Source organism: Anastrepha obliqua, chromosome 3, assembly GCF_027943255.1.
Source record: "Anastrepha obliqua isolate idAnaObli1 chromosome 3, idAnaObli1_1.0, whole genome shotgun sequence".
Taxonomy (NCBI): Eukaryota; Metazoa; Arthropoda; class Insecta; order Diptera; family Tephritidae; genus Anastrepha; species Anastrepha obliqua.
The window spans coordinates 61,028,738-61,056,602 of record NC_072894.1 but is presented as its reverse complement, the minus strand read 5'-3'; the positions used below and the strand labels follow the sequence as shown (position 1 = coordinate 61,056,602).

General features: G+C 35.3%; 1 protein-coding gene across 1 annotated transcript in view; it reads left to right on the top strand.

Annotated features, from left to right (window-relative positions):
• The window catches only part of LOC129241509 (collagen alpha-1(XV) chain-like), a 227,317-nt gene that overhangs the window by 63,765 nt on the left and 135,687 nt on the right, over positions 1–27,865 (top strand). Inside the window, exons 5-6 of the mRNA XM_054877885.1 lie at positions 3,356–3,501; positions 4,867–4,959. Of these exons, the coding sequence (XP_054733860.1) occupies positions 3,356–3,501; positions 4,867–4,959 (239 nt within the window). The remainder of the gene's footprint in view (positions 1–3,355; positions 3,502–4,866; positions 4,960–27,865) is intronic.

Below are 27,865 nucleotides of genomic sequence, written 5' to 3'. Positions count from 1 at the left end.
GCGACCTGCATCTTTCTCGCCGCACGACACATGCACACTCGAAGCGCCTCGGCAATATGCTTGTACCAGGCATAATATGACATAAATTTTAATGAAAAAATGAAACTGTTGAAATATATAACAACAAAACCTGAAAGTTTCGTTTCAATCGAATATTTCTTTCCTTTCCAAAAAAATCCACGAAAAAATCGATTTTGTGAACCCTCTAAAGCAGGCTCCCCCCTTAACAAAAAAAAAACCTTTTCAATATATTTTTGATTTATTTGAAATAACAAACATTCTAATTATACATGAAACACGATTTTTTCATGTGGCTAAAATAGTAGTAGCGTACTCTGTTCACTCAGTTAACTGAGATCCTAGTGACGCTTTCTGGAATGTTTCCAGATTTCGCGAATTGACTGCTCGTCATTCGTCTTAGAAGCGTAAATCGTTAATCGAGGCATATCTTATACGATGGGTTGTGGTGTGGGAATTTGGGACTGGGAACTTCGTTGCTTAATTTTTGTAGGAGCCAGGTGTAGAGCTTCACGCATGGAACATTTAATTGTTGGGATTGTTACCTGAGCAGTTTGTACATAGCGTGTGCGAAGAAGGAGGTAAATTGGATGAGGAGATAAATTCCATGAAATACCTTTGCACTAATTGCTCTTGTGGCCAAGGCTTTGGCAAATCTTACACCGCATTGAGTTGGTGCAGTAAGGTTGCATTTTGGCATTTCGCCAAGTTACTTCCGCTCTTTCGGGTCAGAAGTAAGTAAGACAACTTCAGTGGATTGTGAAACACCTTCTAAAGTTTCAGAAATTTATTGCACTCCGACTGCGCCTTATTGCCTTATGTTTTCGATTATTTCTTCATTACTCACTTTTTAGAGGCAATCTGCATAAATTGTTGCCTTTACACTACCAAGCCTCACATGATATTTTATATCAGTATCACAAAGGCCAGTTAACTTTTTAAATGATTTAATAATTTTTTACCAGCAGCAGAAAATAGCCGGTGCGTGGCTCCGATATCAAAATAGCTGATGTCCCATTTGCAACACTTTATGCAAAGCGAAAGTAGAATATTTAGAAATCGATAATAAATTTAGAATTTTCGTTTTTTGTCTAAGACTACTCATGAAAATTAAGTGGGGTATAAAAACATGGCTATCTTTTTGATTGAAACTCAAGTCCATTATTCTTGAGATTAAACGTGCACCTTTGCCGGATGTCTACTATACGAAATAGACAAAAGCGAAACAGTAACTTAAACTTTAGCGAAAACACGTCTACTCAGATCGAACACCTATCAGGAGCTGATGAGCAATCATACATAAATGCAAACTGAAATTTATTTAAATATTAAGTAATGAAACAATACGACTGAAGCGTAATCATATCTTAGACTTGCCATTTCTCTAATTTTGCTGAATTAAATTATTTATCCAACACTAAATAAAAAACAAAATACATAAGTTCCTATATGAAGATAAGCAACTCATTAGTACAAATGAAATTTAATACATTTAAAATACAAATATCGTAATTTTATATGTGGTTTTGCATTTGTGCAAATACTACCGCTGCTATTAGATTATAAGACCTAATTTGCTGAATATCATTGTATTAAGATAGATTGCAAATAAAATATTTACACAAAAAAGAAACAAAAAAAAAATTATTAAGTTAGGTATTATGTGTGTATGGCCCCTATTATGAGTTGCATTCGATCTTCGATATTCGCTGGTTGTCGAAGATCGAAAATCGAATGTCAATTTGGTATTATGAGCGGTGCAACCCTATCGAAATTTTCGTTGTTTACCGAATTTAGAGTCGAATGCAATTTTGCTTTCGATTGTGTAGCGTATTGTGGGAAAACTTGTTAAAGTGTAAGTTGTTTGCGATTATTTATGGTTTTATAGTAACCATATAATAAATATATACTAATTTTGTTAATTTTATGCAGGTCGAAAGTCGTGAGTACCAAACAACAATTAGAAAGGCGAATCCACAATTCGCAAAAGGGATTTGCACCAAAGTTCAAGCAGCAAAAAAATGGGAGGAATTTACAGGAGCTGAATTGCTTGGGACCACCAGTGAGAACGGCAGCAAAATGGATTAAGCTTAATAATCGTTTTTTTTTGTGATGTTTATAGAAATACATTTTTATTTTCCCTTGGTAGGTATGGGCTGAAATACGTAGAGGAACTGAAATACATATTTTTTCGAATGACGAATAATTGAATAAAGAAAATTTATAACAAAAATAAAACAGAAACTGTGGCGTAAAGGTTTCTATATAATACTTTTTAGATTTTTCTATAATATTCTCAAAATTTAATTTGTTATGTTTTCTACTTCTCCGTTATTTGGCTCCACTTCAATATCTTCAGCATCATCGTACACAGTGGGCTGAGCAAGTCTTAGCATACCTTGATTACCAATACTCAATTGGTACGATCCCTGAGCACAAAATCGCAGAACTGTGGCTAGCTTTAAAATATTTGGAATCAATTTGGCTCGGGTGCACTGCTGCAACTGGTTTTCTGTACTGGACAGTAGGTTCACCAACGCCTCTTTAGATAATCTAAAGTTCTTTAAAAATCTGTAAGGAAATTTCTGTAATATTAAGTACGTCAATACATTTTGAAAATTCTAAATTTACTCAGTGGAAGCCATTTCTATGGGGTTGGATGCGTCCCTCAACTGTTTTCTACTTCTAGCTAGTTCCACTAATCTTTCATGGTCCGATGAATCGTCGCACCACAACTCCGTTGTACTCATTTTCACAAAAAATACTTTTTTTAACTTTTAAAAATAATGTTAGCAAAGAATTTCAACATAATCGGTTTTCCTTTTATTTTAATTTGCTGTATCAGCTGAGAAAAAATTATCTATTGTAAATGCATCGAGCGATCGAAATTCACAATAGTCCTATTCTTCAACGAATGAGCACCATAATACCAAATGAAAATTCGTTCGATCAGCACTTTCGACTACAGTCGAAGATCGAATGTTGCTCATAATAGGGGCCTATATAAATATATTACAAATGTGTATATACTTTCGCATGATCATTATTTGTACTTTTACTCTCACACCTACATTAACAATCAATCAATTACATACGAGTACATTATTAGTATTATATTTTGCCACTATTACGGAAAATTTTTTTTTTGTAACATTTGTTTTTGATTAGCTTAGTTGGCTTTATGATATTGCCACTAAAATAATTTTCTTTATTTACATAGATCACATTTTGAATTATTCTCTTGTTCTATTTTCCTCTCAACTCAATGCAACCCTCTGCTTGTCAACGTCTGTTTATCTGAATATCTTAAATGGGTAATAAAAATAAAACTTCATAGGTCCACCCGGTCCACCAGGTCCACCAGGCCCACCCAGCCACTCGCGTCATGACGATGAGGAAACACCATATTTTTCAGCATCATCATGGAATATGCGAATTGTACCTGGTGCGGTGACATTCCCGAATATCGATGAAATGACAAAGGTAAATATCGTAAAATATTGAACAGAAATTTTATATTGAATCAAAAAATAAATAGGAGAACATTATTGTAGAACTGTAACTTGTAGTACTTCCCAAAAATTTAATTCTTTGTGAACTTAGTTCGCTTTTAGCTCCCATCGCTTAGTCTGTATAGCGCATAATACTGTGTTCAGACATGCACCTTAATTTCACAATTAGGCACTTTAACAATTAGAGCCTTAGTTGAGCCCAAATTTACGATACAAAATCTTAATTGCACATAAATTACGGCAGACTTCTCAATTAATTTTGTGTAGTGCATTTAATGAGAAAAGTCTGCTCCAAAGATTATGTAACGAAAAAGGAATCGGGAAAAATAAGTAGTTGTTGTAAATGTAAACAATTTTTATATAAAATTATACGAAACGCATACCTCTAAGGCGCAGCTCTAAAGTCAATTTCGAACCTCCTAAATTTAGAAGAAACTAACTTTTATTAATGCAAAGCTAATATAAAGGCTCGAATCTTCGTGTATGAAACACCAAAATTAAGAAAAAGTTTTTTCTAATAGCAGTGGCCCCCCGACAGGCAATGGCAATCCCCCGAGTGTACTTGTGCCATGAAAAAGCCCCACATAAAAAATCATTTGCCTTTCCGAGTCGGCTTAATCAGTTGTCGATCAGCCCAGGCATCGGCAATTCTGCCAAGTATTGAAACAAGTTTCAGGGTGCGCTCTCATACAAAATGAGAGAATTTCGCATCTTACTCGTATTATCTATGGTTCAGACGGCAGTGTAGTATCGTGAAAAATGGCTGCATTGATGTTTTTCGTATATCACCAACGCAATCTCAAGTTATTCGTAAGTAAACCACTATCTTGAACCCGATTACGTCAGGCAATCAGCTCATTCATTCTTTATTAGCCGGTTAACGGCCTGATGTTGGCCACACCTATGCAATCTGTACATCGTGAATGGAGCCGTTACGCTTTGCTTCCGTATGCTGTCTGTAGAATAAATGAATGAATTCGAGTAAAAACAAAAAATTCCTCAGAGGAAGTTTGAAAGGCTTAAAATATTCATTAGTTTGTCAAAATGAAAGCAAAATTAGCTCATTAGAGCGAATCCTTTTTTTTTTTTTGTTTTTACTTTTGCGTTAATATTTGGTCCGATTAAACTGTGTAACTATAGCGTGACTATTATTACGATTTACTTTTATGCCTGTATGCCTGTTCATCATTTATCCGCGCGACAGATGTAGTTTCATATGGAACAAACAAAATAACATATGTTCTATAAGCGTATATACATTCATATACAAACACACAAAGTACATTGTGCATATGTATGTTCATAAGAATAAAATATTTGTCTTTTTCCGCTATAGAAATCAGCAATGAATCCACCAGGCACATTGGCCTACATCACGGAAGAGGAAGCGCTGCTGGTGCGCGTCAACAAGGGTTGGCAATATATTGCGGTAAGAGTGTGTGTTGGCGTTACATTTCTGCATTCGTATGTCTGGTATTTTTTATTATTATTATTATTTTATTTTTTTGGCAAGAATGGCGGTAGTTATGTACATTCATAAAAATTACAAACAAGAAAGGTTTTACCAGAAATTGGAGACAAAAAATTTAGACGTGCAAATAGGAGAACTGTGCCAGAAACACAATATGTGGCACATTTATATGTTTATGACGTTTTGGCGCCTATGATATGAAAAAAAATGTATATGCAGTTGTTTGCAGAAAAACTATATGTACATATATATGCATACATATATGTACATATATATTTAGTTTTTTATGATTTTTTTATATGTATTTTCCTTTGAATAGGAAACACCTGCTCTGATTATTTTTTGTATACGGCGATACGCAGAAAAATTGTGCGTGAAAAACTTCAATAATTAACAAAAGTAATTTTAATTTGTATTTCAGCATATTTCATTGACAACGGCGTGTTCTAAAAATATTATCCTTTTTTTTAATGCCTGTTATTAAAAAAAAAATAGTACTGTTTTTTTAATGCTCCACATTTTTTGTAATGGCATTTATATAGTAAAATGCTGGTAAAAATTAAGTTGTCGCGTATTAGGGTATTCATATTTGTCAACTTTCGGAAGGTAGCTGCGTCGTTCCTATTACTTAGCTATACATTTTCAATATTTTTTGTAATATACAAATTAAGTTTTAGAGGTCGCTACTACATATCAAAGTTTGAAAAAATAATAATATGCTTTCGTACAAATAATTATATGCGAAATATTTGAATTACTTATATTTGTCGCTGTGGTTAGTTCTTCTCCCCTCCTCCATAAAAATTGGCACGCCCCTGTCTGCTCTGTTCTGTCGCACCCTGAAAAAGGGGGTAAAGAGCACGCGTGTTTTGGTTTTCCGAGCAGTGAAAAATTGCAGATAAAGATACCCAAATACAGAGAAATCTATGCTATTACCATAAAAGACTGATCTCTTTGTATATTGTTCTTTTTTAAATTAATAAAAATTCTGAATGTAGTACCATTTGAAATTTTTTTATTTGCTAGAAGTGACCCCGAAACATGACTATAAAAAAATTATTTGTCGGCTGCCTATGATTGAATTACAGAATGTCAGGTGAGTAGTGACGAAGGAGTTTTGCAAAAGGGCAAAAAGTTCTCCCTTTCTTGTCTTAAGGTAGTAAAAAAGTACGTAAGCTAGCTAACTAGTACTGTAAAAAAAGAAGTGAGTGTATTGGTTATATAACCTGCATTAAAACAGAAAAACTATTGCTTTCTTTTAACGCAAATGTACGAGCGGACCTTTTTCAACTCATATTCCCTGGCATGGCAACCATGTTCACGGATGGCTCGAAGTTGGACGAAAGGGTTGGCGGGGGAGTATTCTGTAAGGAGCTTCCCATCAAACTCAAATTCAGGCTTCCGGACCAGTAGTATTTTCCAAGCGGAGGTATCCGCAATTAAGGAAACAGTAGATTGGTTGCTCACCTCCGTAACTATCGTTAAGGAAGTAAATATTTACTCCGATATCCCAGCGACAATTAGAGCCTTGGGCTTGTTGTTTGTGCCTTCCATATTGGTCGGGGAATGTCTGGCTTCTCTCTCGATTGCATCCGAATACTTCGACATCGGGCTCATTTGGGTTCCCGGTCACAGCGGCATAGAGGGAAACTGATGGGCTGATGAGCTGGCTAGAGAGGGAGCTTTGGAGACGGTTTCGTCGCAAAATGAGAGGATTGGGATTCTCTTCAGAGTCTTTGGTCTACTCCTGGAAAGATGGGCCTCGAGTCAACTCAGCGACCGTTGGGCTAGTGCGCAAACGTGCAAGCTTGCGAGATCCTTCTGGCCACGGGTAAATCGGGGACACTCGCGGGAACTCCTAAGGCTAACAAAGCCCCAGCTCCCGAATTTGGTGGGTATCCTTACCGGACATTGTCCGTTAGGTGTTCATGCGGAGAGACTTGGGATTGCCTCAAGTCCGTTCTGCAGAAGCTGTCTTGAGAAAGAGGTGGAATCATAACAACACCTTCTTCTCAGCTGCCCTGCTCACGTCTGGCAAAGATTTAGACTTCTGGGCTCTAATTTTTTCGCTACGCATGCAAATATGGCAGGTCTAAATATGTATCACAAATCTGGTGAAGTTCATCAGTAGCTTGAAGCGGCTAAATACGAACGTAAATCAGCCACCGTCGGCGTCGTCGTAAACGCATGGTCATCATCGTCTCTAATCCCAAAGCTCCTTCTTCCTTCTCTTCTCCTTTCTCCTCTCCCCTGTATGGCATCACAACGGACGAATTTTTGAATATGTGCCGAAGTGTGACCTAGCTAGGGCTGCCTTTTAACCTAACCTAACCTAACCTAACCTAACCTAACCTAACGCAAATGTAATACTTACAATATTAAAATTTTTTTCGATTTATATATATCTAGCAGTATTTGTGAGCTTGGGCTAGTAATTTTTCGGTTGCGGTGTAGCTGGACGATATCTTGTGATGCGAAATAAAAATTTACGTAATTTTAACGCAATCGTAGCAGATTAGTGACTATACAGGAGTAATCTATTCAGGTCGCACTTGTGTGGGTGCTGAAAAAAAGCCAATAAAAATTACTCGCTTAAGCTTATCGTTTTTTAATACTCGAAAATACTAGCACGCGATAAATATGCTGCTTCTTTCAATAAATTTGAACATCTGGTCAAAATTTTCTATGTTTTATGTGAAGTTTCACAACGACTCGTTGCTTCACTAGATTCTTACATTAAATTGTCCACCTAATCGAAAGACTAAGGCTAACAAGTTGAAAACAACGCTGAATCGACATTTCAGCGTCATCTTCAACACTTCGTTCTATGAACTTAACAAACAGGTTTATTTTTCTCAAAGTGAATTTCCACAATTTTGAAGCGCAGTTCTGGCTTTAACGATTTCTGATAACTTGCCAAACCTTACTGAACAGAAATGTCAACACGAGTTGCCATTCTTAGTTGTCGAATCATAGCTATGGATATCAATAGTTCTTCATGCAGCGAAAAAAAACAGCTGATACTATTAAGCAAAAAGAAGAAACTGCAACAATAATTATTTAAAAACAAAATATTAACCTTCGGAAGATAAACTTTTTCCACAAATAGAGTTACATTTTATATTTAGTCTTTTTTGGCTTTAGACTTTGATGGCAATTTCATAAATATTAGTTAGTGAATGAGGTGGAAAATTTTTTATCTGATTTGGATGATGAAATAATGGATTTTGATGACAGTGTCGTAGATGTTTCCATATAAGGTGTACACTTTCTTCTGAAGTTGACTGTATATGCAAACTACACACTGGGGTAAATTTAACACAGTCACTTTTTTATCTGCATAAATTCGGTGCGCATCATTACTAAGATTTACTGCATAAATTCGAAGAAGAAAACCGGTATTGCTAAAATACAGCTGAAGGTATTCTTAGTTCTAGGTGCAGATGTTAGATATAAACAAACCGCAACCCATCAAATATTTTGTATGGTGAATCACACCCCAGTGTGCCTACCGAAGGTTAAGTGTCAAAAATACTTCCTGGTGCCTACACACTTACTGACTCCAAATCAATGACAAAGGAAATTACAACAATTTAACGAAAACATATTAAATAAAAATTGCTCCCAAAGGCTGCATTACTTTATTGACAATTCAGATGATTTGACGTGCCGGGAACGACAAAGGCAGCAGCAGCGAAAAACAAACAAACAAATAACAAGCAATGGAATTACTGTAAAAGTTTGTAAAACATGTGAAAAAAAAAAAACAATATAATGATTTTGGGTGCTCAACCCTGTATACAAAACTACACATCCTACTATACCCAGCTCAAAGTAACCCCCCATTCAAGTGAAATTTCTAGTAGCGCACGCTTGTTGACTTGTTGTATCGATAAAATGAACAACATAGCGCTGCTGGCGGCAATAAAAACAACAACATCAAAGGCTATAATAACCAAAGATTGCCTTGACATAACGATTGCTGTGATTGCTTGAAGATTTTTATTTGCTTATCGACTACACTTGAGAAAGTGAGCACCAACATCGACTTGAAAAGACTCAAACGCAATGAGTTTTTTACAGTTGAACATACTGGAAAAAAATGTAAATAAAAATAACGATTGAAAAAATTGCCAAGAACCTTTTACGCTTCCCTCGTGTCAGCGAGCATATAAATTGACAAACATTGTAGTTCGATGGCTTGCACATTTTGTGCAAGAAACAAATTTGAGTACGCAAAAAAAGGAAAAAGTACACAAAATAAAGCACTTGACTTAGAAGCGTCAAACAGCTTTCCATTTTAGTATCTACACATTCAATTTCCTACTTTTCTAGAAAATGAACTTAGGAAATCTCCGGAAAACTGCTTTAATCTCAAGTCACTTTCGTTCTTCGTTTTACTGCTATATATACTTGGACGAAAAGTTTATATTTTCAATCATGTCATCTTTATCCTTGACAGCCATCTCTTGAAATCTCAGCGATCAGCCTATTGACTGCTATTTGCTCGTTTTAGCTCAACTTGGCTATTGCTTATTGCACAATAAAGTTGACATTTGTTACTTAAGTGTCAATATTGTTTGTGTCCTTGCACTCGATAAATGCCACTTGAGAGCAGCGTGACGCTTTTCTCTGCTACTTCTTCACATTCTCAATAAGTTTTCCAGCAGTTACAATACTACTTCAAATGAAAACATACACACACATGCTGCACGAACCGAAAAGTATTTGAGTAGTAATAAGTAAAGCCAAGATGGTTAGGTAGTTTCGTGACTTTTCCTACAGCAAACTACAATAACCACATAATCAATTAGTTGCATTACAACAGCAATACAATGCAGCTATAAAAACAATAATATGAAATTCAAAAATACGTAATTCTGCGAGTAAATGAAACTATTTAAAAATATCCACCTATTTCATGGCGGTAGTGGTATTATATAAATTCGCTTAGCTTAGAAAACTCACTATTTAGATAAATATATAACATTTTTGAACACAATGAAACTTGGAATTGATTTGTGTGATGCAGTAATCAGGTCTAGTACATCTGTCTGCGTCTATCATAAATTAGTAGTACAAAATACTAATTTCTAGTTCAAAGTATACCGATAGTCGGTTCTTCGTTACCGGCCAAGGACTGTCACTCCAGTAGCACTCCTTTAACATCTATGGGGCATGTTTATGCTGCTACAATAACAGCAACTAATTTCTGGTTCTCTCAACTAATATTTTTGTTACCGAGAATTTGCCTTCTCCAATTCGCTCATTCAAATTTTCCATGCCGATAACCAGTTAGCTTCTTATGTACGCCGCGTCGTATGAGTAACATTCGCGTTTAGCTTCGATAGAAGTGTAAAGCGCAGCATAAACATCACCTCCATGCTAACTGACTATGTAACTATTTTATGCTAACTTCCGAAATGACTCAGTGACAAACTGTCTTGGCAGCTGGTTGACTGCCTGAATGAGCTGCTACAGTCGCCAGCAACCGATTGTGAGTGACAACCCACAAATATCTAACCAAAAGAATCATACAGCATTTTCATTTGCTGCTTTTGCCAGTTTATTTCCATGCCACATGATTTTCTGCCATTTTCACAATCTTCGTATTCTTATTATTCGCTTTGTTCGCTTAGCTTACGCTTGGATTCTACATTCGATTTCCGGTTTTTTGATTCATACAATCGCTGAGTCGTCAGCGCATCGTCGGTTATGGTATGGGAACAACTGCGCTGCAAGATGCTGCTATACTTATTTTTAGTTGTTACTTTATGCCTTGAGATTTCCTATTTCATACAGATATATATGTATGTGTCTATATTTTCCATGCTGTACTGCCATATATTCGTTTATGTGTAATCGCACTCGATTGCTCGCTCTGCCTATTCCTCTTTCACTTTTGTTACTACCACTACGTTCAACACGTACGTGTGCCTCTGCTCTTGTGGAGAAGAAAACACACTGCTTCCTGATCTTCTTTAAATTTTGCCAAAAAGTTCACATCGATTGTCGTGGTAAATTTGTACGTTCGTGCGTGTTCTTTATTTTGAGGTCTTCTCAGTCATTCTATTGTATGTTTATGTGTATGTGTCTAACCTTGTACGCGTATCAAGGAAACTACAGCGGAAATTATTTCTAACGCAGCAATTTTCTACTTCATTTACTTCATATTTTTTAGATATTTATAAGTTCTTTCCTTTCACGTCGTAGTAATTTTTGTTTGGTTTTTTGTTTCTGTTTTTTATTTTATATTTTTTATTTCATCCGACCATTCATATCATCCTTCAGGCGATAGAATTTGAAAGCCATGAGGAGTTTCATAAGTATTTTTTTGAGAAAACAAATCTACTATAGAAACGTAATTTTCTCGTATTCACCATCTTTTGCATGGTAGCTTAAATTCGAACTAGTTCTTTGAAGTAATGTATAGTATATATTTCAGCTCCACAGCTGCGATCTAAGCATTTGATTTTATTTTTGTGTGATGTTTGTATGCTTTGAAGTTAAATAACGAAGAGGAAAAATCCTTCAAATAATTCAAACTTGGGGCACTTGCATATTCAGCACCATTTGCAATTAAATAATTCACGGCTGGTCAGATCGGAGGTACTTTTACCAATAGCGTTTTTTGACAAATCACGCGTGACTACTGTCAAACTAAATACATAATTTTTTCCGTATTCATTAATATTTTAGCATGGAAAGACTTACGCCTCAACAGCATTTACAAATAGTACAATCGTATTATAACTTGGGCGATTTTAAGCAATGATTTTGAAATCGAAACCATTCAAACACAACCATTGAAAACAACCGTTTGAGCGGCCTAAGAGTTGAAGGAATCATAGGCCCACATTTCTTCAAAGACGAAGCTGGCGCCAATGTCAGAGTGAATGGCGAATACTATGGCACCATGATAAAGAACTTTTTGACACCGAACACTGAAGCCCGTGATCTCAAAAAAAATTGGGTCCAATGAGACGGCGCTACTTACCATACAATGGATTTGGAACTGATGACACAGTTTCGGTAAGCCATTTATCTTTCGCCTCGGACTCGTGGATTGGCCACCAAGACCGTGTGATATCACACCTTTAGACATTTTTATGGCCATATGTAAAGTCTGAATGATTTGCGGAAAACCCAGCTCCGATTGAGGCAATGAAAACCAACATTACTAAAGTTATTCACGAGACACCGACTGAAGTTCTCCAGCGAGTCATTCAAAACTGGTGCTTATGGATGGGCGATGTGGCCAACATTTGAAAGAGATTATCTCTACAAATTAAATTTTTGAATGGTTCTGCACAAAAAAAAGATTGTCCAATCAATTTGAACTTTCGTTGTTTTATATCAATTTAAAATCCGTAACCTCTAAATTGATCACCCTTTATAATGTTCAACCCATTTTCTCTCAATCGTCATGAATTGAACTTTTGAGTAGCAGTCAAGCTGCACTGAAAGCCGCTGCTCTTCGATATTAGTCGGTGAATTTAAGACAAAACTGAACATTGTTGCAAAACATAACAAAGTTTGTCTTATTTGGGTGTTTGGACTCTGCTGTATTACAGGGAACGAGTTGGCTGACAAACTAGCTAATGAAGGCTCTGCAACACACCACTGGACCCTGAACCCTTCCTAGGGGTTAATTCTGCATCGGTTCAATTATGGATTGAAGATTTTATGAGGTCTACACATAGAAGGTGTTGGTCTAAGTTGGACTCCTGCAGACTAGCCAAGTGTTTGTGAAAGAACCAAACAGGAAATTAGCGACCTTTCTCCTAAAACTTAGCAGAAAGGTCCTGAGAATACTGGTAGGTGTAATCACAGGGTACAACGATTGTGGTCAGCTTATGGCTAACATGGGAATGATTGACGCCCCAAAATGCCTGTTTTTTTGTGAAAATTAGAACACTGCAGAGCACTTTCTTTGTAGCTGTCCGGCGTTCTCTAAAATCGGACTTAGGCTGTTGGGGTGCGTATTCTGAGCATGGATAAAGTTCATACTCTTTCTCTTCCGGTTCTCTTAAGATGCATCAATCAATCCAAAAGATTCGCGGAACAGTGACCCCCAACTAATTTGCCCGTCTTACCATCCATGCTGTATCTATCCTGTATCTCTATTCCTTCCACTGTAGTCTATCCGGGTGTAGTACAATGGTCTTCCTGACTGAGTGCTTGGACATGTCCAACACCCCACAAATTTAATCTAATCCTACTACCGCACTCTACTGTCAATCAGAAGTCAAGACACTATAGATATGTGTATGTCGCTTTAAGATAGATATCGCTGCCCCAGCTCGCCTTAAATCTTTTCCGAATTTGCCTTGACCCCCTTTTATATTGTATAGTTTGCACTTTTCTCTTATAATTAGCTTAAATTCCAAAATTATCAAGTAACAAAAGTTCCACACTCCTTGAAATAGCTCGTCGTTTTAGTCAGTTCAGCAATGATTATTTCTGTCCTCCGGGGATGTATTGCAGAGAGCAGCAGACTGCAACGCTTAGATTTACAATTTTGATGAAATGTATCAAAAACGAGCTATTCTTGTTCTTCGCACAAGCGCATTTTTCAAATTCCTTGCATTCTCCGCGCCTCACCACTGCATAGTTTGTTTCTTATACTAATTTCTTTAGTGCAAACTTAAACACCTCAGCTGTTTACTGGCTGTGGCATCTTTTTCGATATGCACCGCCAAAAAGTTAAGTCCTTGCATAACGGTAATAAAGACCTTCACAAGTCATGATTACGATTTTATGAGAATTTTGTGGATAATTTTTAATGCTTTCTAATATGCGGCCTCAAAAAACTTTCGTAACAATTTCTAGGCAAATCTACACATACCAAATTTGTGGGTTTTCGACCTTCTTATACGGATTTTTGGTTAACTTGAAAACTGACAAATGTTATTTTATTTAGTTGAGCAAGGCAAAAAAAACACACCCCCAAACTGCTCCTGAGCTTTGCTCAACTTTTTGCAAGCAAAAACAAAACAAACACCCAAAGCTAAGCAGAAAGACCAAAGCACGAGTGTGGTTATGCAAATATGTGACAACTAAATTGCATAGTTACTGAAATAAATTGAATGACAACTTGTAAAAATGCAAATTACTTCTTAGTTTGATTGTCCCATCACAACAATGTGCGTGGGCTACTGAACCCAAATGTTTCCCTTAGACTCAGAGCTTACAGGAAATTATAGAAAAACGTTTTCGGCCCAAGGTGATAACCTCAGTGCCACTTTGGGCTAACTATGCGTGTAGTAGTATTTGGATAAGAAGAACGTGAATAAATAAATAAACAAGGCAATAGCCAAATAAGCAAACTTTCATTTCCGTGGCATTTGTTATTCAAATCACATTCGTTATTTAAGCCACGCTATTTGTCTATTCAAATTAAATATCGAGGCTAGCAGCCAGTGGTCATAAATGAGCAGGCAAAATGCTGATAGAAAAGCATACTCGGATTTATGTATTTTTCCCCTCAAATTTTAAATATTTTCTACGTGTATTTATCTGAGACATTACTAATTAATTCAGCTGAAGTTTGCTAAAAAAATTTAAATGGTTTAATTCCAAAAATGCATGAAAGTATAAATAGAACAGTGTGATAAAAAATTTAGGCATTTTTTTGGAGCTCTATTAGAATGCTATGGAAGAAATTAACTACATTAGTTATAAAAAATTGCGTGAAAACTACTCAGCAAATTATTTTAAAAACTAGTTTTCTCTTTACGCGCAATGAATTCCAAATTTTTTGTCGTACATATTTGTTGCGAGTGTCAATTTACAGTGAGAGCGGCAAATTTTTTTTCCTCAAATAATTTTTAGGACAACCACAACAGTATTAGCGTAAAGTGCAAAAAAGACAGAAAAAAATATTTAAAAAACGCAGGTACTATCTGCAACGCATGATGCCTTCGGCCTTAATTCACAAATTATTCTGGAAAACACGGAAATAAAATTTCAATTACCAACTAAGGTATGATTAAAAATTAAATCGAGTTTAATTTGCTCGGATCACAAAAATTATGCTGCAACAAAAATATATTATATTTTACGAAATATACGGTATACTCGTTACTACCAACCAGTAGAAAACTAAAATTAGTAAAAGCTCCTATCATTCCTCAAATAGCCTACTTTGAATTGGCTAGCTAAATTACGAATTAAAAATAAATTAAATTCAGCTTTAAATAGCTGCTAGATTTATATATTGTAAAAGTAAGTTTGATCCCATTTCGTCGAACACTAAAAAAGTTCTTGGTTTAAGCTTTGGAAACTATCTTATTATTTCTTTTTGAAATTATTAGATATCACCAACCACACTACCTTTTCCGAAAAATAAGCTTTGTTCAATTTTCTCACACTCATCACATTGTTATCCCAAAATAGCAAACACTAATGGCATCGTGACTATTCCTTTTTAGTGCTATTAGACTATGGAGTTCTTTAACAATTTGTATTAGAAGGTTGAAATCAGAACTATGCTTCCAAACAGGAGTTGCATATATATTTGATAATAACCTACATAGAACACATGGCCCCGGGCCTAACAAAGAAAACATTTTTTTTTTGTTAAAAATTATATTTATTCATTAAGTTAGTTCGTGAGTTATAGCGAGTTATAGCGTCGCAAACATGGAGCAAAATAAAGAGAAAATACGGCATATTTTACAGTACTACTACGATAAAGGCAAAAATGCATCTCATGCTGCCAATAAAATTTGTGCAGTTTATGGACCCGATACAGTTTCCATTTCCACCGCACAACGATGGTTTCAACGTTTTCGTTCTGCTGCAGAGGTGATCGAAGATGCACCACGGTCCGGAAGGCCTGTCGTCGAAAATTGCGATAAAATCGCTGAATTGATCGAAAGAGACCGGCATAGTAGCAGCCGTAGCATCGGCCAAGAGTTGGGCATGAGTCCTCAAACCGTTATAAACCATTTGAAGAAGCTTGGATTAAAAAAGAAGCTCGATGTATGGGTGCCACACGACTTGACGCAAAAAAACATTTTTCCCCGTATGGATGCAGGCGAATCGCTTCTGAATCGCAACAAAATCGACCCGTTTTTGAAGCGGATGGTGACTGGCGATGAAAAGTGGGTCACTTACGACAACGTGAAGCACAAACAGTCGTGGTCGAAAAGTGGTGAGCTGCCTAGACGGTGGCCAAGCCTGGATTGACGGCCAGGAAGGTTCTTCTGTGTGTTTGGTGGGATTGGCCGGGAATCATCTACTATGAGCTACTCCCCTATGGCCAAACGCTCAATTCGGACCTCTACTGCTAACAACTGGACCGCTTGAATGCAGCACTCATGCAGAAGAGGCCATCTTTGATCAACAGAGGCCGAATTGTCTTCCATCAGGATAACGCTAGTCGGAAGTTGTCCACAAGAGAGTCCTGTGAAAATTGGCTCTCCGAGTTTTTTGACAATAGGGAAGCGAGCTTCTATAAGAGGGGCATTATGAAGTTGGTATCTCGTTGGGAACTCGTCATCGAACAAAACGGCGCATATTTGACTTAAATCGCATTATTATAACCAATTTTATGAAGAATTGAAAATTCAATAAAAATACCGCAAGACTTTTTTGACAACCTTATATATGGGCATTTCTCCAATGTCGAATGCGACATTCGTACGCATTCAAAGTGAAAAAAAAAACATATACCAAAACATTATTTTATTTTGACAAAAGGCGAAAGCTATAGCACTTGATTAGCACTATGATTGGTGCTAAGGTTGATTTTGGGAAATTGTTCGTTTTCAAGATAATTACAAAAAATCAAGCCATTCGCATGCGACAAAAACAGAAGTCGCTTTCAAAGCAAAAAAATCAAACACTTTTTTCAGCGAAACCTGAAGAAATATATTAATGCGACTAATTTTTAAATGTTATGCATTGATGTATCTTAATAATGCTTTTTATTTTATTCAAAAATATTAAGTAGTTTATTTTTTATTTAATTTTAATCACTGTCGCATGCGACATTTTGTTCCATCATACTTTTTATATTTATTTTTTTACTTTTTATGTAATTAGACATGCAAAAGATGATTAAAAATGATTTTTAATATATTCAATATATTTATTTTCACAACCAAAATTATAAACTTAATAAAATATCTTCAATAAAGAAAAACAAAAATAAGTATATTAATCTTATATACTATGTAAAAAAAAAGAACGGAAACTAACTTAACTGAGAATATTATTACTAATGTCAAATAAAGTTCTTTTAATGGAATATGCAGTCCTAGCTGCTTCTAACTGTTGGCCATCGCAACAAAACGAATGCAACTAGGATATACCTGGAATATTTTTCACTTCCTTCCATTTTTCGTCCAACTTATAATGAAGAGACAAATTTTCAATTTGAGCAGATGGCATCAAATACATTTTAATTCCATTTGTGTTTCAGAGTAAAACAAGAAGATTCATATTCATGTCTCAAACCAATCAAAGCAGGGGTTCCCCAGGGAAGCGTACTTGGCCCTTTATTGTATTTGCTCTTTACATGTGATCTGCCATGCAATTCAAACTGCGTAACAGCTACTTTTGCCGACGATACAGCTATTCTTTCGATAGGAAACACGGAAAACACATCGACATCACAATTACAATTAGCGATAAATGAAATATATGACTGGACCAACAAATGGCATATTAAATTAAATGAAAGCAAGTCTGTGCAAATAAATTTCACCCAAAACAAAATCAAATATGTTCCAATATATTTAAATGGTAGACAGGTTCCATACTCAAATACTGCAAAGTATCTGGGCATAACTCTAGACGCCAAGCTAAGATGGAAAGCCCATGTAAAGAAAAAGAAAGAGGAAATGGAATTAAAATACAGAAATATGTATTGGCTTATGGGAAAGGAATCAGCACTATCCACCAATAATAAAATGATTGTATACAAACAAATTCTGAAGCCTGTATGGTCCTACGGCGCACAGTTATGGGGTTGCTCCAGCCAAAGTAACATTCAATCTATACAAAGGCTCCAAAACAAAATTATTAAATGTGCAGTCGGTACTCCGTGGTATATCCATAGCTCCGATCGTGAACGCGACCTAAATATTGACTCGGTGGTAGACACGATAAAAAAGATAGCAAAAGCCCATGATGAAAGGTTAAAAAACCACGTCAATACGGAGGCCACTATTCTCGCTAATCCAGCTAATTTGAGAAGAAGACTGAAACGCAGAAAGCCTAAAGACTTTATGTACTAACCACACCTTAGCATTAACTGTTATATATACCTTATTTTCTAAATTCTAAACACATTGCTCGTTAGTTAATAAAATTTTTTGTTTGTAACTAGTCGCAATGTAAAATAAAAAAAAAAAAAAAAAAAAAAAAAAAAAAAAAAATTTGTGTTGTTTTGTGCACATTGATAAAACGATAGTGCATCTGGTAAAACAACGTTTTTAGATTTTGTTATTTGCCACACTTTTCTTTTAATGACGGCTCCAACTCCATCAACGGCTCCCTTTCCGTGAGAACTGGCATTACTAGTTATTAACATAAAGCGCTTAGCTACTAATTGCCTTCAATTATAATGTCGTCTTTTTTTTCCGAAGCTTGCACACTAATATTATCATTCTGATAAAAAGCATTGATGGCATTAATTAGGCTTTCTGGTACGGTTCTGTTGGATTATTTAACGTTTTTCTTTTCTTCAAACTGCTTATATTTTTTTACCAGGACTTCAAGAACTTTTAGCCTTCTGTGCATGTCTTTTGGCATCGCTTTCTCCACTTTTTTAACAGCTTTCGCCAAGGTTTGTCTACATTCGTAAGATGCGTTTTGGCTTTGACGTGCATATGACATTTCATTTTCTAAGAGTTTTTGGCGCCTCTCTCGTTGTCGTATGCGATTATATTTCCGTTTTTCTTGAATTATATCTTCTTTGCCTTCAGCCAGTGCTCTCCACGTCTGTCTAGCTTTACGCATTCTTTCCTTGTTTCTTAAGGGGGGGGTAAGGGATAAAAATCGATTTTTTTTTTTGCATGTTATTGTAGTAAAACATTTCAAAAATACCGTGTTAAAATTTTAAGTCAATCCGAGCAAAACTTTTTAAGTTATAGAGCATAAAGCCGAGCCGCCTCAAACATCTGCCGAGACGCAACAGTTGCGCGCGTAGTCCGTTACAAACTTTAAACGCGGTTTTCTCGAACCTTTTCTTTTAAGTGCGTAGTCATTGACATTTGAAAACAACTCAACCGATCCTTTTGAAATTTTGCACACATATTTTACATATAAAAAACCTCTCCACAACGTTTTTTTTCGCCATTTTTTTTATATTAAGGTGGTTTTACACCTACAAAATGGCGGCATTTTTTCGTCAAAAATCACTTTTTACTTCAAACGACTACCAAATGGCTGAAAATGAAAATAAATCGTCAAAATAAACGTTGGGGGAAGTTTAACTCATACTTTAACTAAATTATTCGATTTTTTTGATTTCAGATGATTCTACGCTGAGATATGCTGACTGCTGCAAAATGTATTTTTGAAAAGACGTCTACGTAAATGTGCTCTCATTCGCTCATTTTGCAATATTTTTACATGAAAATTTTATCAAATATTCTTGAAATGTTACTTTATAATATGCAACAACTTTTAATAAACTGACTTGAACCGTTTCGCTACAATAAATTCATGAAAAAAGTGTTTTTTTTAGCGTTTATCCCTTTACCCCCCCCCCCCCTATAATATATCTATTTGTTACTAATATTTGATGCAAATTGTACAACTATGTACCTTCGACTCACTGATAACAAATGTTATTTTTCAATGTCGCACGCGACATCGAGTTATACGGTAAATCAAAGAAAAAATTTACCGTAATTGCCAATCGCATCGTTCCTTTTACATTTTTCTTACATTCTTTACATATAAACCGAGATTTAAAAAAGTAAATGTCACGGCATAATATATCTTATCAAGATCATTAATTAAAACAAAACATGCAACATAAATGTTTAAAATGGAACTTTTGCACTGGTTCGACTTCGCATTTGAATATTTCAAAATGTGGTTTGTACAAATGTAAAATTTGTTTACATTAGTTACATTTGATAGATTCCCTATAAAAATATGTTAAAACAACATAATTTTATAGACTTTGAATTTTTTGGCTTCGGTTGACATTTCTGTGGAAATGCCCATATACTCTTTCATAACTTAACAATAAATCTAGCATATATGTAGTGGCGAAGGTTGCGGAAAAGTAATAATTTCTGCTCTGTAAGTTCGGCAAGTCATTCGGAATCGTTTCAACCTGAAACAATGCTTCCAAATTGTAGAAATTTACTTTAAAAAATCTGTTTGCGAAGTTCATGGGGCAATGGCGGCAGCATCGATCCCTATTTCTTTCGAAATGAGGAAGGAGGTGCCGTTCCGATGAATGGCGAACGCTATCGACCCATGCAGACTGAAATTTTGTTACCCCAAAGTAATCAGCAAAACATCGACAACATTTGGTGCCAACTAGACGGCGCAACTTGCCGTCCGACGCCATTAACAATCGCTTTATTGCAATATTGAAGCCACTATAAAATGTAGGCCATGTACTATATAGCCGCGGCGAGCACATACCGGATATTTATTCAAAAACAAAAGTGACATGAAATTATCTACTATATTATAATAAAAAAAATTCATTTGAACAATATTTCTGTTTTTATTATCAATTTGAGTTCCCAAGCTTTTAAAAAACACCCCATATGGCGAGCAAACAAAAAGTGGTACAATGAATTTTCTCGTGTTCACTCTTCGCCCACCGACGAATTCCTGAAGATCGTTCAAAACCATTTTGATGTGCAAGAAAATAGCAATGGTGTGCGCGAAATTATTAAACAAGACGAGTATGGCATGTATTTGCATCTTATCCCACACTACTTGAAACACGCCCTAGAAACACAACTGGACAAAGAACTTTGAAAAGTGGTTCTAATTGATGCAAGAGTGAATTGGTCCTCATAGAGAATATTTTGAAAAACAACGCAACCGTTTTCAACCGTCAAAGTTCCTTTGTTAGGCCAAAAATATAAATAAAAACCCTCTTGTGTTACCAGAGCTACTTCCGCCTAAACTAGGATTGTTTCATCTACATATAAAATGAGTTCCACAGTTCCATCTTCGAATTTTTTCTAAGTTTTTCAATAATAACTTATTAATTTATTCATTGTAAATGATTAAAACGGTTTTGATGACCTCTAAATATTTACTTTATTTTGTGTTTATTTTGCACATTTCCGAGCGCCTAGTTAAAAAATGCCAGTCCGTTTCGAATTAAATCCAAAAAATGTACCAAGAAACGATATATGGCATTATTGACTAATATCACCTAAAATAATGGTTTGGCAAAAAATAATACTAGGAACACTTTTATGAAAAATAAAATCACGAATATAAATACTTAAAAAAAGTTGTCAGTTACATAAGCTTTATTTTGTTTAATGGAATGTTCAACATACTTTCATTAAATATATTTCCTTCTAAAATATTACAATATATATAAATTTTTGCGACCATAGGAAAAACTCAGAGTGAAAAAAATGATATTAAATTTTTTTCTTAACAAATTTCGGGAATAATTTAGGTCAACAAAACTTTACAACTATAAATTATGCATGCAAAACATTAAAACTATTATCGAAATATTTTTTTGCTGTTTTTCATCTAAAAAATTCGAGCATGAACTGTGTATCAACAAAAACAAATCTAAAAAAAGCAGTGTTACTGTGTATTCACGTGAAACTTGCACTTCGTTATACTAAAATTCAATGGACTATAAAACTGGAAAGCTAAAAGAATAAAAACTGAAGGTTACAATGAAAAAAGGCCAGCCCCACTATGTGCGCATATTTGAAGTGAAACTTCTTAATTTCTTGATTAAATTTAAATATTTTAATGAGGATTGAAATTATTTTTTAAAAATTTGCATACAATAATAGTGGATAATATTATTATTCATTTATTTCAGAAATTTGTACATTTGTCGGTGCTTCAATAGCCTGAACATTTTGTATTGATGGTGCAATAGCAACAGTCAATACAATCGGTTTGTGGTAACTGAAATTGGATATATGTATGTATTTGTTTTTGACTCGATTGTATCGAAATAGCGGGAAAATACGGCATCTATCGTTGTTCCTCATTTGGTTGTTGAAATATAGCGGTCATTGCTCATTTGTAAATTCAGTTGATGTTCTAAAAATTCTATTAATTTCATGCATGTGTCCGATGCAAAATTTACACTGAAATCTCGAGACGATAACTCGTTGATATGTGAATTCGGAGTTACGTAGACACCTACAATTACTGTGTTTTGTCCATTTATCGCACGGCACACTGAAATACAAATATCACCGACATCTTCTACTATAGCTGCATTTGTTGGTGACTGTACGACGGTAAATCGTAAGTGTGGTGTGAGGACATTCACGGTATCATTTTTGCTGTGGTAGATAGCGACTCCTCCGGTTCGAACATTACTTCTTTTACACTGGATGATGCAATTAAAATTCGGTTAACTGATTTCCTCGCCTTCGCACAACCAAGTCTCATGAAAAACTACCACATTGCATTTTCCATAACTGGATTCAATACGTCAGTAGCATGAGCACATAGACTTTGACAATGAAAAGACTATATCGGCAATCCTTCTCTTTGTTGTCTAAATTGAATCATTTCTTGATCAAGAGTTTCCAAACAATTCATCGACAGTCTTCGAAATTCTGCTAGCAATGATGCCATTGTTGTTGATGATCTCCGGCCATGGTGGAATCTCAAATCATCATTGTGTGTAAATATAAACAATCCATCAATGGAAGTAACACGTGACAGTGCAACATAAACTAGCGATTGTGACTGCTTTTTATAGCATACATAGACTATTTCAGAATATATACGGCCCTGAGATTTATAGTATGTATGGTACTGGCACATGCACAAACTACAGGAAAATGTGTACGTTTTGCATTTATAGTTTTATTGTGATTTAATGGTATTGCAGCTGATCGTCTAGCTATCGGTACTGCTGTTTTACTAATATTGCTAGTTATCAAATGTGCACTGCATTTCTTTCGAAGTTTTTGCCCCGCTTTCGGAGTATCAGGAAAGTCAAGCCATACAAAACTCACTTCTCCAGCGTTGTCATAATCTATATGCAGTAGTTTACCAACGGCTACATCAATGCTACGAAGCGGAGAAAGAGAATAGCTTGTATGCCGTAGTCTTATACATTGTGTGTCGATTTTTCGTAACGCTAGGTCGTGTGTCGCGGCCTTGAAATTATACTCTGTCGCGCGTAAAGAAGTTTCACTTCAAAAATTTAAAAATATTGTGTGAAGTTTGGCACTTTGCTTTATATTATTGAAGTATGAACTATATTTTTATATACAAAAGTTTACAACGGCTATATGCATATATGAGAAGTGGTTACTGTGGTCAAGAACAAATAGTGGTTACCGAGAGTTTAAACATTTTTGATACCATATAACTAATAAAAATTAAAAGTTTGAAAGTGTAATGGCATATATGTGTCACGGTTTGCTTGAATCACGTTCAATTCGGAAGCTTTCTAAGCCCGGATTTTCTTTTGGGCATCTGTGACATGATTCTGCGTCATCTTAGAAATATTTTTCCATCAAAATCACAATCGGCGAACGGACTTTTTGTAAGAAAAGTTGATTAAATCACCGAAGAATCCATAGACATATCTAACAGCAAAATTATATATTTTTTGTTATCTAAACAAAAGGGATTGTTACCATAGCAGACGAGATGAAAATGCGCTTCGTGCAGAAAAATCAGTGTGATTTCTTTGCAATAAATACACAGTTTTGGCTGCAAAACATTGATTTTGGAAATAACTTAAATAAAATAAAAAATAATAAACAAATATTGCAATTTCTCAAAGTTGTCTAAGCTTAAAGCGATTAATTTCGTTCGGCAGGGTATCACACTCACTTTCCGTCAAGATTTTCAGCGGGTTACTGACATTAGAAGCAACGTATTGAGAACAACAAATAATAAGTTTTATAACATCAAGTATGTTTGTAGTTTGAAAAAAATAAATCCATTATTTTTGCGTAACATCTTAAACTCCATGGCAATGCTACGACTACTAACATGGCGGTCAACTTCGTTTATTTCTTTATTGACATTTTCTTTAGCATCAATAATGGCTGAACGGAATCGACGAAAACCAAATTGCACGTAATTAGCTGTTATGGTATCGGCACCATAAACTTCATTCACAATTTTAGCGGCCTGGCTTGTGTTTTCGTCTCTATCACAGAAAAACTGCAAAATGTACTGATTTTTCTCTTTTTTGACTTCCGTTGTTAACACTCTGTAACTCACAACTAAATGGAACATAAAACAAACATAAAACAGCTAAATAATTTTTTTAGTGTGAAACGTCGCCTTGCCATCGAGCATAAATTTAAAATGAATGATCGGTACTTTACGAGATACTGACCTCTTCAGCCATCTACCGAGAAAATAACGAATTTATTTTTCCCTAAACTTATATATTAAGCCTCCTCAAACTTTTTGGAGTAACATAACGAAAGTATATTTTTCAATAATTTTTCAATTCTATATTGGGGATTCAACATAATCTAAAATTTAACTCAAGTCTTCGTGCGATTCACTTCTCTTTTATCCAAAAACGTGAAAATTTTCAAACGGATAAACAGCATAAACATTGAAGTCGTTCTCTTAGCATCATCAGCTCATAGTGAACATTAAACTATCGCTAAAAATAGTAATTTTAATAACAGAAAAGTGGAAGATTTTGGCTCACAAAATTTGCATAACAAAAAACTCATGCAAAAACAAAAGCAACGAAAATCAACACCAGCAGCAGCACAACACAAAACAAAACCTCCAATAGCCAATGACAAACGAGTGAATATTTTACGAAATTCCCGCAAAAAGTTAACAACAAAAATTTACACAGAAGCATCCAGAAGCGAAAAGAGTGAAAACGCCATTTTCACAGGCGCTTCAAATTATTTTTAGGCTAAGTAACCTAATTAAATGCATAGCACGAGTTAACGGCTTTAACTTTTATTTCGTATTTTAGTTTGAGGTTCTTCTTTTATTTTCCGCTTTATTTTATTGTTGAATTTTGAATAGTAATTAAAACTTTTATCGTCATTTTAATGCAACCGAAAACTTTAGTTTACCCATACACACGCAAATAATACAACACAATTTTATGATTTATTTAAGTTTTCGTTAAACTATACAATACTTCATCTAAGCATATATACATACTCCTAAGCTGGGCACATAAATATCATACTGTTTGGACAACTCAATGGCGCTTCCTTTTTACTTCTATGACTTATTATGCTACCGTAGCTTATGCTCCACGTATATCAAATATTTGCACAAAGTTTACCTAGTCCTTTATGGCTTCAAACTACTGTTTATTTAGTAGAATTGCCATGAAGTTTCAACTCACACGCAGCAATTTTCTTGGTACGTGATAAATTCGCTGTTGGATAGGTTGCTATGGGCTTAAGCTTGTTGGTCGACTTTTCGTATCATCAAAATCTTGGCAAACTTTCACCATACTATTTAATTTCCAAATGTTAAGCAAATAAGGAAATTAAAAATTTTGAGTATGCTTTTAAAATTTTCTAACTTCCAATGCTCGAGACTATGTTGCCGCTTAAATATTAGTAACAATGAACTGCAATTCCCAGTAACTTAGACAATTTTCTTATATACCAGTATATTAAAACAGAGAAAGGCGTGTTTTTGGTAATTTGCTTAATCTATTCGGATCAAAAGACATTCAAGCGAGTTATTTTTAGGCCTTATTTGCGCTGTGTGAAAGCCTAGTTTCATTGATAATTCTCACAGGTTGCAGAATGACACTTCTTATGGATTAAGCAGAGCGTTAAGATTCCAATCGGTAGGTATGTATTCTTTTAATTGTATTTTACTCAAAAGCATGCACTTTTGAAGCTCTTCTTCGCCGTACTTGAATATCTCAGCAAGCAGTATGGCATCCCCCGTGGGTTTATTGCTCTTCATGGTCGGTTAACGGAATGGCCGTTTTATTTCCAGCGGTTGGAAGACCGGAGTCTTCATCTTGTATGTAACACCTGAAGCATTGAGCAAGTTCGACGATTATTTCTTCACACTAACTCCTCCTCCTCCTATATACGAGTACTTATGTTACAAGTACTTTGGAACCATTTTTGATGCAAGGTTACCTAGACACACAGCTCTACTACTTCCTTATCACTAATTCTCCGTTGTGATGATATAGTACATTCAGATCAAGGAAAATCACTCTGTGTACATTTAGGAAGATAAAATTCAGCTTGATTCAATAAAGCCGCAGACTTCGTTTTTAAATGAAACGCAACAAAATTTGTCGAAATCATAATCTTTTTATCATATTTTGTAAGTCCATGGCATTTATGTATGAAACGAAATATCACTTAAGTGCCTACCGCGGATCCCCTAGGAACACAAGATTTCATAGTAAAATTTTTCATGACTAATTGGCATAGTTCGCATAAATTTCTGCTCTGGAATCAATCCCAATGGTGTCAAAATATATTTAAAAATTTTGTTTCCGCTGAGGTATTGCGCACTTTCTTCCATATTTTTATGAGATATGGGCCAGTACGATCGTGTGCTGCTTTTCCTTGCTTGTTAAATACCTCAGCTGTTTTCCAGTAGATAGGAAAATACTCATTTAATATTTTAATTTGAGAGTCGCGTTCATTACTTTTGTTATCCTTGACACAATATTTTGAGGGAGTTTCTTTAGGATTCCGCTGGTGATTAGATCGAATCCTGGACACTTTTTTATTTTAAGCTTTGTAATTTCTTCATTTACTTCAGCATTTGTTGCCAAAAGGAGTTCAGCCTTATTATCAGGATGGGAAGACAAAAATCTAAATTCAGCTGCACTTGATGTATTGTACGGTTAAAAATGTCATCAAGACATTTCGAGAACGTATTATCTTTTTCTTGGTTGTTTTTAGCCCACATACTAACACCTTGCTTTATTGGTACGTAATGCAGTGCGGGTTGGAAAAAACAAGTAGTCAGTTTTGTGAGTATTACTAAGTTCCCTAAGGTAATCCCCTAGAGCGTAATTTTTAAATGTTTTTTCTATTTGAATGCTCGTTTGCTAGTTCACTCAGCCAACTTTTGTCAGATGAGGATCTCGTTTGTTCCCACCGTCTTCGTACTTTACGTTTTTCTTCAACCATCGTTGTTTTTTTTTTTTTCTTAAAGTCTTCGTGTCCTGCTGTAATTGTTCTTTTTATTGTGTATTATTCCGCGCTTCATGCTGAATGCTGTTTGTTACAATAATTCGTTGCCATGCCACACTGCGAATGCAACAATCGAATTTCTGCAACGAAAATTCCCGCGCCGTCTAGTGTCAAAAAAAGGCGACATCAACTGGTCCCCCAGATCACCTGACTTAACCCCCGGACATCTTTTTGTGGGGTTATCTGAAAACTAAGGCTTACGCTAACAAGCCGCAGACTATTGAGCTTAAGACAAACATTCGTGTCGAAATCAATGCCATAGAACTCGAACTGCTTGACAAGGTGAAGACAAACGCAGAAAAAAGATTGCAGTTTGTGATTGCTAATAAAGGTGGCCACTTGATTGATATTGTATTCAAAAAATAGTTTTAATAAAATGTAAATAACCAAACCAAATAAAAATACCTCACCTATACAAATCAGTTGTTGTTTTTCTTTTTTTCAAAGTTAGTTATTCAATGTTTTCATATTACATAAAAGATGGCGCAAACTGTAAATAAGGTGGGGAACAATATGTGTACCAA